A 16,751-nucleotide genomic window follows, 5' to 3' on the forward strand; every position below is an offset into this window, starting at 1 on the left:
ATAATAAACAATGTTATTAATGAAGGAACTCCTCTGTCTGCATGAAGAGCGATGAATAAAGCAACCCTTGGAAATCTGTTTGTCAATGGGTTAAAAAGGATGCAGAGGGAAAAGATAAAAAGCACATAACGAATCAGGAGACGCTTTCATCTGTGCAGGTGGCAAAGTGTAACAGTAACTTTGTGTCGGATCTCTGTGTACAGCACAACGCGAGAACAAAGATACAAAGGCAAACGGCCAAAACCAGGCTCTTGCTAGCAGGCAGGAAATCACAGTAAATCATGCAACAGCCAGATGGAGATTAAAGGAGCAAATTAGAGAATTAAAGCAACAAAGAGAGGGTGTGAGTAAATGAAATACCACCGTGTCTTGTCCTGTGCAGGAGTGGGAGAGTTTCATGCACAGAGCTGTTGGCAAGCTAAAGAGAAGGGACAGGTCAGATTGTTCAGAACACAGTCTCCAAACCCGTCTTCCCCCACCTCTGATGTGTTTTTCTTTCTCTTAAACTTATTTGTAGCTACAGTTTATGCATCTGTTCCCTCTCCGCTCACCTTGCTGGCTGATTTACTTCTGTGGGTTTTGGAAATGCTCAGACAAATTCCTGCCTTTCTAAACTTCTTTAATGGGTACCCACTTGGCTTATCTATTCCTATGGTCTTACATGATTTCTCTCACCTTACAGTATTTTTGTGTAAGGATGGGGAAGAGGGAATCCTTCCAGTTCTTTCCTCTGTAGCATGATACAGCCTACAGAACTGTTACTGCTTTATTTTGTTATTTCAAATACAGAAAAAACAACCACCTGTGTTAATTTGACTAACTTTTAGATTTGGGGAATGTGTGTTTTGTTTGCAAAGGCTTCTCTTGTCTCAACCCCGGCTTTCCCCACTTCCTCTGTTTTTAAAGAAAAGCTCATAGGTCTGGTTTTGCAAAGAGTTAAAGAGGAAGGGGAGGAGAGAATAAATCATTTGATGTGAATGGTAACACCTATTGTGTGGCACTCAGCCCTGTAAAACCACAATGCTTCATTTGTAAAAATACAGTGTCATCCAAAATAAGAAATCAGGTGCAAATAAAAATAAAATAAAATAATAATTAACAAAGTACCAAAATGCTAAAAATAAAAGTGCTTAAGTAAGTCCAGTAAAACTAATGATTTTAACTCTTTTTTAAATCCTAAGGTCAAACATGTAATATGCTTTTCAAGCAATAAAATATAGAATGACTTTCAAGCAGCAAAACGGTAACTATTGTTTTTTTTAAATCCTCGCATAACTATTAAACTCTCATCCCTTTTTCTATATAGCAGTACTCACAAGGTAAGAGCAATCTAAATTGCATTGTCAATTAAATTAGTACAATTAAAGGGGCAAAGGAATTAATATAAAAATGAATGAACTTTGATTGAAAGATTTAAATAAAGGGTCACCTGCCTAATCAATTGTTTTGTTTTTTGTTTGTTTTCTAGCATGCATTGTTTTCATTCATTTGTCCTGTAAGTGGAGCAACATTTGTCTTGTCCTATACATGTGTTATATGTTTGTGTGTGTCACATAATTATTTTGCTGCTTCCTCTTGCAACACTATCATCCGCAAACCTGTCTGCCAGAAAGAGTTTCACAATCACCCTTCCCTCTTCCATGGGCGAGTGAAATGGGCACTGTTATTGTCTAGCCTACCCCCTGTATGATAATAACGTGTACCTGGCCATGGGTACTTCAGAGGAACACTTCGAGCTCTAAATACGCTGGTGAAGCTGCCACAAGAGGCTGATCTGAAATGTCACCCAGCCAAGGCGCGTCTGCTCACTCCGTTTCATTTTAGAAATTACCTTGTCTAGAGACAAACAGACATCATCTCAACAGCAGGGAGACCTACATTTGCATTCACCTTTGCCTGTCCGCGTATCTGCCTTAAAATCTATTCTAGGCCTTATGGGCTACAGCAGAAGGGCTATACCTGCCTCAGTCAAAGTGGTGCTGGACAGAGGCCCACACAAAGGCAGTTGCTGTTATGAAAAAAACCCTGTAACTTCTGTGGTAGTTCTGGTCCCGCCAAACCTTTCCATCAGGAGGTTACTCCCAACAAAACAGCACTATTGCGTTTTTGTGTACGCTCGACTCAGCCCACTACGCAACGCTCTGCTGTGGTGTGTGCACTGAAACGCCTCGCTTTGCCTCATCTGCAGTTGCTTTTCCTATCTAATTCAACGGGGCTCGGTAACACCCTGGCAGAATTCCTCCCTTTCTGGAGGAAAACGAAGGAGAAAGAAGGAAATGTCCCGCCAAGAACTGAGTTTTTCATTTTCAACATCAAAAGATTTTGATGGAAAAATTTGAGCCAGTTTCAGCAGTGGCTGCATTTCGACTGGAGCTGGTTGCAGATGGCCTGAGACTATTTCTCAGGGTAGGAATTCAAACCTGCACCTCCCAGACTCAGGGCTCTGTTCCCAGCTCTGTTACAAAACCTCCCTCGCAGACCTTGGCCGACAGTTTCCAAAGTGGCCCGTAATTTATGTTCATCTGCTCTAGGGTGCTGCCACTGGCAGAAGAGACAGATGTTTGTTGTGATGGATGTAAATAGACTTGGAAGGATAAGATTTTCATCAGTAAACATTAATCAACGTCGATTTCACCAGACACACCCAACCCAATGAATAGATATTTGCATCAAAATCACAAATTTTTCCAATAGGCTTAGTAAGAAAAATGCTGGTTGAGAATTTATTAGAGTTTGATTTTAGGCTCTTTGCTTTGCATATTCTGACAGGTCATATTGACAATTTGTGCTTTAACAGTTAGAAAACTTTAACTTTTTGAATCTCAGCATCTTCTGCCATTGCATCATTATGGCCCTCCATTATTTCCCACAACTGTGGAAATTTAAATGGATAAAAATAGAAAAAAATGCTAAAAAATAATGATTTCTATTATCCATTGAAATAAAAAAAGCTAAAAATAAAATTCAGCGAACCCTAGATATAAAAAGATGCTTTATCGAGAATTGTGCTGCCTGATTTCACCCCTAGGGGTCACTGTAAGACTAAGCAGGCCCACCCACTAGAATTAAAATTTCCCCCATCAAAATAAATTTTAAAATCTCCAAAGAACTTGGTCTCTGGTTTGTTTTATTCAGTGCAACAAAATAAAGGGGAAGCAAATCCGGCTGGGACCCCAGAGCCCCTGGAAGGGGACAGTGGCTGCAGAGAGGGGCAGACGCAAGCAGAAAGGGTGTTATTGAGTGTGGTATGGCCATTGCATGGGTGGGGGATCAGGAGAGGAACTGCATTAGAAGGGGCGCAGCGAGGGCTGGGATGAGGAGCCCAGCTGGGCCCCGTGCTGTGCCAGGTGCTTTGCATTTGAGAGTTAGATCCGTACTGAGCCCTGCAAAGGACCCCGAAGCGTCTGTTATATGTGCACAGACAGCCTCAGTAGCGCAGCCCTTCATGGTCATCGATGTGGCTATTCCATCTGTGTGGGAAAGAAAAGCAGGTGATGAGTGTCAGGGAGCAAATCCACTCCTTGACAGGTTTGGGACACAGTAGCCTCTCCTGCCTCTCCTCTGCTCCTCAGAGCTCATTCCAGGTCTCTCACAGCGTCCATCTCCCCATCTCCTCCGCTCTCCACAGCCTGTCTGGCCCTGGAGTGGAGCAGGCCTATTAGCCACAACATTCACTTAGCAAAGCAGCAGCTCACTGTTGGTGTTAGCAGTGGGATCTCTAAGAGGTTTTTGTGGCACCATGATGGGACTCTGCAATCTAGGTTCAGTTCCCAGCTCTGCCACAGTCTTCCTGTGTGACCTTAGGCACGTCTCCTTGTGTCTCTGTGCCTCAGTTTCACCATCTCTGAAATGGGTAAAATGCTTCTTCTGCCTGTTTGGATTGCAAGCTCTTTGACGCAAGAACTGCCACTATGAACTTGTTCAGTGCCTGGCACAACAAGGGTCTCCCATTTCTGTCTGGGTCTGTGCTGCACCTGGCCCCAGGGGATGCACTACTACAGAATGGGAACAGAATGGCTAGGCAACAGTTTTGCAGAAAAGGACCTGGGGGTTACAGTAGACGAGAAGCTGGATATGAGTCAACAGTGTGCTCTTGTTGCCAAGAAGGCTAACGGCATTTTGGGCTGTATAAGTAGGGGCATTGCCAGGAGATTGAGGGACGTGATCATGGTGAGGCCTCATCTGTAGTACTGTGTCCAGTTTTGGGCCCCACACTACAAGAAGGATGTGGAAAAATTGGAAAGAGACCAGCGGAGGGCAACAAAAATGATTAGGGGTCTGGAGCACATGACTTATGAGGAGAGGCTGAGGGAACTGGGATTATTTAGTCTGCAGAAGAGAAGAGTGAGGGGGGATTTGATAGCTGCTTTCAACTACCTGAAGGGGGGTTCCAAAGAGGATGGAGCTCGGCTGTTCTCAGTGGTACCTGATGACAGAACAAGGAGTAATGGTCTCAAGTTGCAGTGGGGGAGATTTAGGTTGGATATTAGGAAAAACTTTTTCACTAGGAGGGTGGTGAAGCACTGGAATGCGTTACCTAGGGAGGTGGTGGAATCTCCTTCCTTGGAGGTTTTTAAGGTCAGGCTTGACAAAGCCCTGGCTGGGATGATTTAGTTGGGGATTGGTCCTGCTTTGAGCAGGGGGTTGAACTAGATACCTCCTGAGGTCCCTTCCAACCCGGATATTCTGTGATTCTATGATCCCAATACTCAGACATGCCCTACCACAAAGAGCTTACAGATTAAACTCTAAGTGGGCAAAAGGTGGGCATGGAAGCAGAGACAAAGAAAGGGGAAGCAACTGGACCAACATCACACAGGAGATGGCACTGGAAATAGGACCCAGGTGTCCTGATGTCCAGCTGATATCTTTACCCAGCAGACCCCGCAGCATCCTGTCCTAGGGTAGGAGTTTGGGACAGATTTGAAACCTGGGGTCCAAAGGCCTGAACTGAACCATGTGCCAGCCAGGAATGGACTCTGGGAACAAGAAGTGGTAAGTGGTTTTCCCCGGGGAATCTCTAGGGTGAGGTTAATGCACATTCCCCAGCCCTGGTTACTCCAGAAACAGCTCTGCAAAGCTACACTGGGAAGGGGGCACCTTTGTCTGCTGATCCCCTGGGACATGAGGCCAAGACGAAAGGTCCAAGTTGTAGGAAGGAACGACTGAGCTAGTCATCAGAGCTCTGAGACTGTTATTAACTTGTAACAACAATGAAACCCCAATCGTTGGGATTGACCCTAGCAGAGCCTGAGGCTGGAGGTGGGGTGACCTCAGGGAAAGTTTCCAGCTTACAGGTCCTTTCATTGTTTTCAATCATTGGTTTCTCTGCAATGCTCTCTCCTTCAGCATGAAGGTGCTTGCTTAGGATGCGCTGTGGGGTAGCTCACAGCTGTGGGACATGACACTGTTCAACCCCCCTGCAGAGAATGTGCAGCGCACACGCTGGCCCGTTAGGCAGTCTGGCTTGCTGGGGCTATCACAGTGTTGGCAGGGGACTGTGTAGCCTTAAAGAACTCCCCTGTAGTGGGGCGGTCACCCCGCTCCGGGAAAGAAGGGGTTAAAAGCAGCCCTTAGGGAGGGCTGCGGCTGGGAGCCAATTGGAGAGGGCCTGGAGACAGCCAATCAGGGCCAGGTTGGGCCCTATAAAAGGCTGCAGGGCCAGAAGGCAGTCAGTCTCTCTCCAGCCTTAGAGAGGAAGGACTGGCTGTCTGCTAGCAGAAGGGGTACCTGGGACAGAGCAGTGCTGGGGAAGGGCAGGAGGAGCTAGGGAGCTCCAGCCTGGCAGACTCCCAGGCTGAGGCCTTGCCTCCAAGGTCTCAAGGAGGTACTAGGGTTGCAGAGGGGCAGCCAGGGGTAGGAAAAGGCAGCTGGTCCAGCCCCCTGACTGATGATGAGTGGCCATTTCAGACTGGTTTGCCCCTGAGGGAAGGGGCTAGATGAAGACTGGCAGTGGGTCACTGAGGTGAGGTGGGCGTAGGGAATTGGGGTTCCCCAGAGAGGGGCGGACCCCTGAGTGTGGGGCAATGCTGCGGGGAAGTACCCAAGAGAAGGGACACCATGGACAGGAAGGGACGTGGGGCCTGAAGTGAAGCATGGTGGAGATTTGGAAGAAGCAGGCGACGGCAGGAGAGACACCGGCCAGTGGAGGGTGCCCCAGAGCTGGAACTGAGCTAATTCCCAGGTGTAACCAGCAGGAGGCACCACGGCAGGGAGTCTCGCCTCGCTACACCCCTGGTCAGCAGGGTTAAAGACACAGGTGTCCCCCCAAGGGAAGTGAGTGCGGAGGAGCCAGGAGCCCAGCGTGGGAGCCCTGAGGAACCCTGGCAGGGGAACACAGGTGCAGTTTCCTTGAACTGTGAACAACAAAGGAAAAATAACCCACAAATAAATGAAGGGAAGTTACCCGTTGTTACAGTCGCAGCAAACTCGACGCAGCGGGTCTCCGCTCCAGTGCACTGTATGGTCTCTTCATTGCATTGAGCAGAGAGCAAAGCGACGCAGGCTGGGCAGTGCCGGCCGTTGGGTTTGGTGTCGGCCGGGGGCACTGGGAAGAAGCGGAGCAAACGCAGTCAGCTCGGGGGACGAGCCCCAGGCGGCGGCGGGGCAGGGAGAGCAGCTGGGGGCTGCACAGCTCAGCCCTGGGTGCCCCCTGCAGGGGGAGCTATAGCTCTGGGGACGCTGGGGGCAGCAGGGGCAGGGGAGAGGTTTGCAGCAGGGAGCCCTGGACCTCGCCCTGGGTGGGGTCAGCTGGGTTCACACCTGGTGGGAGGCTAGAGCCCCACCCACTAAACTCCACCCAGCCAGCCAGGGGCTCAGCATTATTCCATGGGGCACCCCCTGCAGGGCGGGAGGACCAGTCTCAGGAAATTATACTGGGGCAGGTTCCAGGCAAGAGGAGGTGCAGGGGATGGGGGAGGAGAGGCAGAGCTGGGGATAGGTACCTGTAACGGTGGTGGTTCTGCAGGCGTCTCCCACACAGCAGGCGATGCCCTGCTTCATTGTCACTCCATTCCCAAAATTCATAGTGAGGGGTCCAACTTTACAACTTCCTGATGTCATACAGCTCTTGGCAATGACCTGTTGCGTCATTCCCGTTGCATAGGAGAAGATGTAGATTTATTCCCCTTCCACTCCCACCCCATCAATGCCCTCTGCACAGTGACGGCCCTGTGCCATTATCCTACCTCTACCCATGGGGAAACTAAGGCATTGAAAAGGAGAAGGAAATTCTGAAGGAACTCAAATATAAAATTGCAGAGCTACTCACTGTGGTATGTAACCAATTGCTTAAACCAGCCTCTGGACCAAATGGCAGAGTGTAGCTAATGTAATGGTGATTTTTAAAAGAGGCTCTAGAACGGTAGTGCCGGAACTAGAGGGGGTCAGTGCCCTCCCAATTTTGAAAGTGGAGGGACGTGGCACATACACTTTTCACTAGGGTGGATCTTGCCTCCTTCCCCTCCTCTTGCCCCCGAGGCCCCACCCTCCGACCAGGCCAGCACCCTGGTGGAGCCCAGCCAGGGAGCCCAGGCAGTTTGAGGAGCAGTGCGGACCCTCCACCTGCCTATAGTGCAGGGACCCCAAGAGGAGTTCCTGGCCTGTCACCCTGCCTCCCAGTCTCCCCACGCGGCCCAGGGCAGGTGGAGATGGAGGGTCCATGACTCTGCGCCGGCTCCCCACATCTGACCATGTGGGTCTCTCCAACCTGATTCTGGCCAGGGGGAAGCCTCAAAGCCACCGCCTGGCATGGTAAGGGTCATAGAGGCAGCTGTGGGGAGCCTCCCTCTGCCTTGGTGTGGGGCCCGGGGAATGAGGACATGGGCTGGGGGCTGCTCTCAGCCCTACCTCACTCTGGGTGGGGGTGGAAGGCTCCCCAGCTCTGCTCCAGCTTCTGGCTTGTCTGGAAGCAGGGCCTCTAGGGGAAAAGGCGGGTGGGTCCTTGCGGGGGAGGGGTTGGGGTAGGACCTCGGGGGGCAGGGCCTCAGGAGGCAGGGCCTCAGGAGGCAGGGGCCCCAGGGCATCCCACTTTTGGGAGGGCTCTGGTGCCCTTGCTCCAGAGGCAATCCTGGCAATACAAGCCGGTAAGTCTGAATTCAGTACCAGGAAAATTGGATGAAGCTATAGTAAAGAACAGAATTATCTGAAAAATAGATGAGTACAATATGTTGGGGAAGAGTCAACATGGCTTTTGTAAAGGAAAATCACGCCTCACCAATCTATTAGAATTCTTTGTTGGGGTTGTGACACGACACCCCCTATTCATCATGGGGGCATGATTATGACATAATTATGATGCAATTTGTACAAGATGAGTCATATTAGGAGTCATTGGAAAAGTCAGGATTTGCTGAATGTGATTATTTTTTGGGCATGTGTCGTTTTGTATCTGAAGTTATGAATATTGATTATGTACCTGTATTTCATATGTGCTTACTCTGTGTAACACCCACAGCTAGCCTTTCAAATACAACAATGGAGAAGCTCGACAGTGCTGATGGCCCATCAGCAAAGACAATGAACTATGTAAGAGCTTAGCCTTCCTGTTAAGGTTTCAGCAAGCCTGTAAATAATGGCTGCCATGACTCAGCAAGGGCATGTGACCAGATCACATGACACTGAACTCTATTTTGGGTACCTGTATTTTTCAGCAAACTGGGCTGGGAATGGAATTTGAAACAAAGGGTTCCTGACATATATTAAAGCTATATAAGGTGGAGTGTGAAATCCCACCTTATATAGCTTTGAATGAAAAGGGAAAAACAATAACAGAAAATGTGGAAATGGCAGAGGTGCTTAATGACTTCTTTGTTTCGGTTTTCACCAAGAAGGTTGGTGGCATTTGGATGCCTAATATAGGGAATGCCAGTGAAAATGTGGTAGGTTCAGATGCTGAAATAGGGAAAGAACAAGTTAAAAATTACTTGGACAAGTTAGATGTCTTCAAGTCACTAGGGCCCGAGGAAATGCATCCTAGAATACTCAAGGAACTGACTGAGGAGATATCTGAGACATTAGCTATTATCTTTGAAAAGTCATGGAAAACAGGGGAGATTCCAGAAGACTGGAAAAGAGCACATATAGTGCTTATCTATAAAAAGGGAAATAAGGGCAATCCAGGCAATTACACACCAGTCAGCTTAACTTCTGTACCAGGTAAGATAATGGAGCAAATAATTAAGGAATCAATTTGCAAACATCTAGAAGCTAATAAGGTGATAAGTAACAGTCAGCATGGATTTGTCAAGAACAAACCATGTCAAACCGACCTGATAGCTTTCTTTGACAGGATAACAAGCCTTGTGGATAGGGGGAAGCGGTAGATGTGGTATATCTTGACTTTAGTAAGGCTTTTGATACAGTCTCGAATGACCTTCTCATAAACAAACTAGGGAAATACAACCTAGATGGAGCTATTATAAGGTGGGTGCATAACTGGTTGGATAACCATTCCCAGAGAGTCGTTATCAATGGTTCACAGTCATGCTGGAAGGGCATAATGAGTGGGGTCCCGCAGGGATCAGTTCTGGGTCCGGTTCTGTTCAATATCTTCAGCAGTGATTTAGAGTATGGCATAGAGAGTACACTTATTAAGTTTGTGGATGATACCAAGCTGGGAGGGTTGCAAGTGCTTTGGAGGATAGGATTAAAATTCAAAATGATCTGGACAAACTGGAGAAATGGTCTGAGGTAAATAGGATGAAATTCAATAAGGATAAATGCAAAGTACTCCACTTAGGAAGGAACAATCAATTGCACACATACAAAATGGGAAATGACTGCCTAGGAAGGAGTACTACAGAAAGGAATCTAGGGGTCATAGTGGACCACAAGCTAAATATGAGTCAACAGTGTAACGCTGTTGCAAAAAAAAAAAAAAAAGCGAACATCATTCTGGGATGTATTAACAGGAGTGTTGAAAGCAAGACATGAGAAGTAATTATTCCGCTCTACTCCACGCTGCTTAGGCCTCAACTGGAGTGTTGTGTCCAGTTCTGGGCGCCACATTTCAGGAGAGATGAGAACAAATTGGAGAAGGTCCAGAGAAGAGCAACAAAAATGATCAAAGGTCTAGAAAACATGACCTATGAAGGAAGGCTGAAAGAATTGGGTTTGTTTGGTTTGGAAAAGAGAAGACTGAGAGGGGACATGATAACAGTTTTCAAGTACCCAAAGGGTTATCACAAGGAGGATGGAGAAAAAATACTGTCCTTCACCTCTGAGGACAGGAGAAGAAGCATTGGGCTTAAATTGCAGCAAGGGCGGTTTAGGTTGGACATTAGGAAAAACTTCCTAACTGTCAGGGTGGCTAAGCACTGGAATAAATTGCCTAGGGAGGTTGTGGAATCTCCATCATTGAGGATTTTTAAGAGCAGGTTGGACTAACACCTGTCAGGGATGGTCTAGATGATACTGGTCCTGCCATGAGTGCAGGGGACTGGATTTGATGACCTCTCGAGATCCCTTCCAGTCCTATGATTCTTTGATCATCTAGGGGGCCTCCCTTCCCACCTGGTTTTTCTCAGTACATGTCGGTGAACGTTGATTTCACCAAACACCCACAAACCGACCCAATATTCCCATCGATGATGACTGAAATGTACAGATTGGCCAAGTAGCAGAAATGCTGCTTGAGAACGTATCAGAGTTTGATTGAAGGCTGTTTCCTTGGTATAATTTGATGTGAGATGTTGAGAGTTTGTGGTTTAAAGGTTAGAAAGCTTTGCCTTTTTGAATTGCATCATCTATTGCCATTAAATAATTATTGTCTGAACCCGCCCCGCCCACCGGCCACCATTTCCTGCAACTGTGAACATTCAATGGATTAAAAAATGCTTAAAAATCAACATTGTCAAAATGATGACAAGGTAAAAATCAAATTCTGCCAAGCTGAAATATTGAAGCTGAATGGAATGGCTGCAAAAAGAGTGCTTCAGAGATACCCGCTCCATAGACCAGTGGAAGTGGGGGAGATTTGAAGCTGGTTTTATCATGTCCCAGCTGAGCCCCCAGCTGCTGAGGTCTCAGGACAGCCCCTTCTCCTCGGCTGTCTTTTGCAAAGAAGCACTGATGAGGTTTAGACACTGGACTCCCGGTGAGGGGTTCCCAGCTGTGGATCCCAACCAGACCTCTGTGCAGCCCAGACTTAGATGTTGAAATCCTGGGGGAGGAGGGTTAGGCCACACCCCTCTCCTCAGCATTTCCTATTGGCTGGCTTAGGCGGGTGCCTGCCTTGTCGATCCCATCCTCGGGCACCTCCCTCTCCCCATGTGCCATGGTGGGAGCCTGAGCCCCTGACCCTGGAGACCACTGGGAGTTCAGCATCGCAATGCTGAGCCTAAGTCCCCATTGTGGAGCTAGCCACAGGCTCTGGCATAGAACCCAGATGTCCTGGCTCCTTAACCGCTGCTCAGACCCACACACCCCACATCCTTCCCGGAGCTGGGACTAGAATAGGACCCATGTGTCCTGGCTCCCCAGACTGTTCCCTCACCCAGGTTGGTGAGGGTCCAGCTCACCTACCAATTGTGGTTTCTGTCATAATGATGCCACAAAAGTCATACCCAGCGGCGCAGGTCTGTACTGTGCCCGAGCAGCTGGTTCCTGGTCCTTCACAAACCTCACACTCCAGACAGGACCCTAGAGAAGGAGAGAGAATATGAGCCCCTTGGATTTGTCCCTCCCTCGCCTTCCCCTGGGTTTGATCCACACCAGGTGGAGATCTGGCCCCACTGACCCCAGCTGGGGAACAGACAGAAATCCAGTTCCTAGCCTCTTGCACTCTCGTTACTCAGATTCAAATCTGGTTCCTTCCAGGCAAACTCGCAGTGGAAGATCCTCTTTCCAAAATCTCCTTGTTCATTGGCCAGCTGGGGAATGTAACCAGTCAGGGCACGTTTTCAGGGATTCCAACTCCAACCATTACCTCCCAGTTCCAGGATTGGTTCACTCATCGCCACGGGAACTTGGGACTTCCAGGCATCTCCTCAGGGGCTGTTTCCAGTCAGACCTGGCCCCTGTTATTCTGCTGCTGCTTTGTAGTTACTTTAATAAACCATTTCATGCAACAGGCTGCACTGGGCTTTTGTGACATCGGAGAAGTCAGAACATCAGACCCCATAGAAACAGAGCCCCACTCACCGATTCCCAGGAGAGCAGTGAGGACACAGATGACAAGAGACGACTTCATAGTGATGGGGAAGCAGTAGATCAGTTCTGTGGTCTCTGATTCAGCCAACTCTCCAGTTGGGGGATCTATCACAGACGGGCTGAAATGAGATCGGACAGGGTGAGTGTAACCTCAGAGCCATTTGCCACAGTTCTGGGGTAGCCACAACTCTGACCCCTTTGTGGCTGGTATGTTCCTGGCACCCACACGGAGAATGTGATACAAATATCCAATATTCCTGCTGGAAGGTGACAGTGTAACACAATTTTACTTCTCCGACTTCAGAACGATAACACATAAGATCCAAAAAGCAGAGACAAAATTGGCTGGTCCCTAAACAGAGGGAGACAAAGCAGGCTGCTCTCATAGGCAGAAATCTAGTTACAGACAGAGAGATAACTTGATCTTAGCAGATTTTCCTTTACGCTACTAGCTGCGGGGGAAGGGGGAATATCCCCTCCTACCTGCAAGCCAGCACATTCATATGCTCACTGGCTCCTGTATTCTCTGTCTTCCGGCTCTCTGGGTTCAGATCTTTGACTGTTACTGATGCAGGGTCTGGATCCTGTCTTAAAGAGACACAGTCATTTCCCAAGAGTATGTCAAGGCCGATGTTCTGAAGGACCCCAGCTAACAGCCCTGCACCCGAATCCTTCCTGTGTCTTCACAGGGATCTGCTCTAGGCTGGTTCTGTCCAGACTGCCTCTGGTCCCTGTAGATCAGCCAACTGCACTCCCCTGACCCACCCACTCTTAAAGTGACAGCTTGCAACCCAAACCGACCTCGATACACAACCCCCCGCTCCCTACAAGGTGACTGTCAGCCAGACACCACTTTTAACAGCTGAGGGATCCCAGGCCCCGGCAAGGATGAACCTTCGACCCTCTGCTGAAGCCAAGTTTCTTTCTGTGCCACCTCCTCGGTGATCAGGGCCAGAGGCCTGCACCATCACCCCAGGTTCCCGGGGTGGAGGGGGGGAATTGTACTGACCTCTCCCTCCTACAGAGGTGGGGTTTTGCTCCTCACACAATACAGCAGTGGAATGTTCCCCACCCACTTGGGGTCATTCACGTTGCTGCAGACCATCAGGAACCATAGTCAGGGGGGAGGGGGAGGAATTCCCCCTCCCTCCTGGAGGCAGCAGCTATCTCTGCCGTCTCTGCCCCAAAGCTGGGCACTGCGCTTGGACACTTCCCACCCTTAGCAGGTGTCACAGCATTGCCAGTGCTCTGCAGCTGCCTCAGTTTCCCCACTTTCCGCAGTGGGCTCAGCCCCCCCCTGCTCTATTATGTCCCAGGTTGTCTGGGAAGGGTGGAGGGGGAAGAGCTGATTTCCCTGCTCCCAGCTGAAGGGGTCCAGGAGTTTACCTTGCAGTCAGCGAGATTCGGATCTCCCGTAAGGCAGCAGGTGGCTGTCGCACCCCAGACAGGCGTCTGTTTGCACAGGCTGGGAAGAGAACTGGGGCGTAACAGTGTTTCCTCTTGGTGCGACCGACCCAGCCCCACTGCTGTTTCTCTCCTTTAGCTACCCCACTGGCATGCTGGCTCCCGCCTTCCTTTGCATCCCTATGGAGATGGGGCTGGGAGCCAGGACTCCTGGGTTTTATACCCAGCTCAGGGAGGAGAGTGGGGTCTAGAGGTTAGAGCAGGCAATGCTGGGAGCCAACACTTCTGGGTTCTAGCCCTGGCTCAGGGAGGGGAGTGGGGCTAGTGGTTAGAGCAGGGGGGGCTGGGAGCCAAGAATCCTGGGCTCTCTCCCCAACTCAGGGAGGGGAGTGGGGTCTAGTGGTTAAAGCATCCATAGCCCAGAGGGGTGTCACTTACCAAACGCTCCTTAGGGGCATCAGGCTGGGTAATGTTTACCTGAGGTGGAGCAGAAGGAGAGCTCTATGAACGGGAAAAGATGTACAATCTCTGCTTTGTGGGTGTGTGTCTCTCTCTCCTCCTTTTATAGACCTGCTCAGGTGCAGAGGCGCCGACTTCCTGAGTTCCTGGGACGTGCTTGACCCGCGATCCCGCCCCATCGCCCATGCTGGCACCCCCGCCACGCCCCATTCTGCCCCTCCCCTGCCTCTTCCTGCCCCGCTCCTGCCCCTCCCTGCCAGTACCTCCTGCATGCCGCGAACAGCTGATAGCGGCGGGCGGGATGTGCTGGGAGGGAGGGGGAGGTACTGATCGACGGGACCTGCTGGTGGGCAGGTGGCTCTAAGGGGGAGGAGCTGTTCAGGGGGGCTGCCAGTGGGTGCTGAGCACCCACTATTTTTTTTGTGGGTGTTCCAGCCCCGGAGCACCCACTGATGCCTATGCTCATCTGTATGCTCTGCTGTGAGATAGAAACGTAAAAATCCCCCATTCGTCTTTGGCAGAGTCGATAAATTTCTATTCCTGTCGCCAGCGCTGCCCCCTACGCACAGTGCTGTGACATCTCCAGGGTACATCCAGACCAATGTACCACAGCTAATGGTACAATTCACCCCTGCCCTGCACCCTTGGGTGCCTTCCATTGCCCTGCCGAAATAGCTCCCCCCGGGCCGCTCACAAACAGACTCCAGCGTGCGAGCTGCACCCTGAGTGTGTGCATGTGACTGCAGCCTGCCAGCCACACCTGGGTTACACTTTGGCTCTCCCCAGCCTTGGTTATATTGCCCGGAACACCAACACACCCACAGTTCCAGATTCTTATACAGAAACATATGTCCTGTCCTGCCCGGCCCTCTCCCGGACAACACAGGCTGATGTAAAGTCCGTCATGTTATTACTAGAATTGATATGTGCAGTCTTATCAGCCCAAATGGAGTTTCCCAGACACTTCAGTTCAAACACACCAGCTTATGTAAACAATAAAATGAGTTGATTAACTACAGAGAGGTAGATTTTAAGTGAGTACAAGTAGTAGGTATAGAAGTCAGAAATGGGTCCAGGAAAAAGGAAGATAAAACATTTACCAATGATTCATTTAACAAGCTACATTCGATTCAAAGCCAGATTTTCTCACCACATTCTTCACAGCTTCCTGGAAAGCTTTGTCCAAATGACTTTGTTAGGTTTTGTCTTTTTTATATAGATCTGTGATTGCAGACACAATGTCACTGAATCCACACACAAAACTTCTCTTATCGTTTACTAGACCTAACAACAATTGGACCTGTTTTTTAGTTTGGGGTACAGGCCAATTTACAATGGCTTGGATTTTTAAGGGATCAGGGGATATCTGACCTGCCCTTACCCAGTGTCCCAAATAAGGAACTCCGGCTGCTCCAATTTTACACTTAGAGGCTTTTATGGTAAGGCCTGGCTCCTTGAGTTTTGACAACACAATTCCTTGAGGTTTTTGTGATCAGCCAAGTGCCACATACACCCTTTGAAAGCTCTGCAAACCATTTAACACTTGGTTGACCAGTGTCTGGAAGAAGAACTGGAGTACTTGTGGCACCTTAGAGACTAACACATTTATTTGAGCATCAGCTTTCAAAAGCTGATGCTCAAATAAATGTTAGTCTCTAAGGTGCCACAAGTACTCCTGTTCTTTTTGCGGATACAGACTAACACGGCTGCTACTCTGAAACCAGTCTCTGGAAGGTGGCTCTTGCATTAATTAACCCAAACGGTAACATTGTGAACTCCTAGAGACCCATATCGGTGATGAAAGCAGACTTTATCTGTGCATCCTTGCCTAAAGGAATCTGCCAATAGCTGGGAGTTAAATCAAAAGAACTCAGGTATTTAGCTTTGCTTAAAATGTCCAGAAGATCATCAGTTCTAGGAGTGAGATACACATCTGGCTGTGACAGCACTGAGTTTTCTATAATCAACAGAAAACCTTACAGTGTTTGATAGGGACCAAGGCCACAGGCGATGCCCAGGAGCTGTCAGACTCTTTAATTACTCCTAGATCTAACATGCTTTGTATTTCTGCACAACTTTGTTCCTGCACCTTGCCAGTGGCCCTGTCGAGTCTGCTGGGAGATGGCGGTGGGCCTTTTGTAATGATCTTATGAGTTAGCAAGTGTGTCTTCCCTGACTTGTCAGAAAACACCTCTTGGTGTTCTTGCAACACTGACAACATCTCTGCCCTGTTAGCTGGTATTATTGCACTGTGGATATCAATGCTTTCCAGAGATGAGTCAGTCTGACATTCAGCCATCAAATCAATGAGGTGGTGTGCCTCAGTTTCCCCTACTAGACAGCACATCATGTTTACCATGGCTTCCCTGATGCAATAGTCTTTAAGTCTGTTTAGATGTATTAGCTGTGAAAGAGCATTACCATGCAGCTTTTTAACATGGTAGCTTCATTGACCACTTCTATCACCGCCAAGGGTTCTTCCCGAGAATTTTGCAGTCATGTGCTCTGACTCTTTCTTCCTTCTCCAATCTGGCCAGGGCTAGCTTTGAAGTTGTTCTCTGTTGCTCATTTTTGCCTTTTCCTGTTTTATTTCCCTTGCCGGAAATAAGCAAACAGAAAAAAAAAAAAAGTGAACCTGCTCCTTGACTATTTCCAGCCACCGCACTCGAGAGGCACTGAAAATTACTACATCAGTGTTCAGAGAGTAAACTTCATTTAAAATAACAAGCTGCGTATAA

The 16,751-nt window shown here is 48.8% G+C and overlaps 1 protein-coding gene across 1 annotated transcript; it reads right to left on the minus strand.

Moving 5' to 3' along the window:
• Nucleotides 1-3,427: 3,427 nt before the first annotated feature.
• Nucleotides 3,428-12,190, minus strand: LOC135892253 (phospholipase A2 inhibitor gamma subunit B-like). The gene is made up of 6 exons (XM_065419955.1): nt 12,142-12,190; nt 11,524-11,640; nt 6,945-7,097; nt 6,407-6,547; nt 4,739-4,748; nt 3,428-3,470 (listed from the first exon to the last, which is right to left on the minus strand). The coding sequence occupies exons 1-6, from the start codon at nt 12,188-12,190 to the stop codon at nt 3,428-3,430; spliced, it is 513 nt and encodes a 170-aa protein (XP_065276027.1).
• Nucleotides 12,191-16,751: the final 4,561 nt, after the last annotated feature.

The sequence above is a fragment of the Emys orbicularis genome, chromosome 20 (assembly GCF_028017835.1).
Source record: "Emys orbicularis isolate rEmyOrb1 chromosome 20, rEmyOrb1.hap1, whole genome shotgun sequence".
NCBI lineage: Eukaryota > Metazoa > Chordata > Testudines > Emydidae > Emys > Emys orbicularis.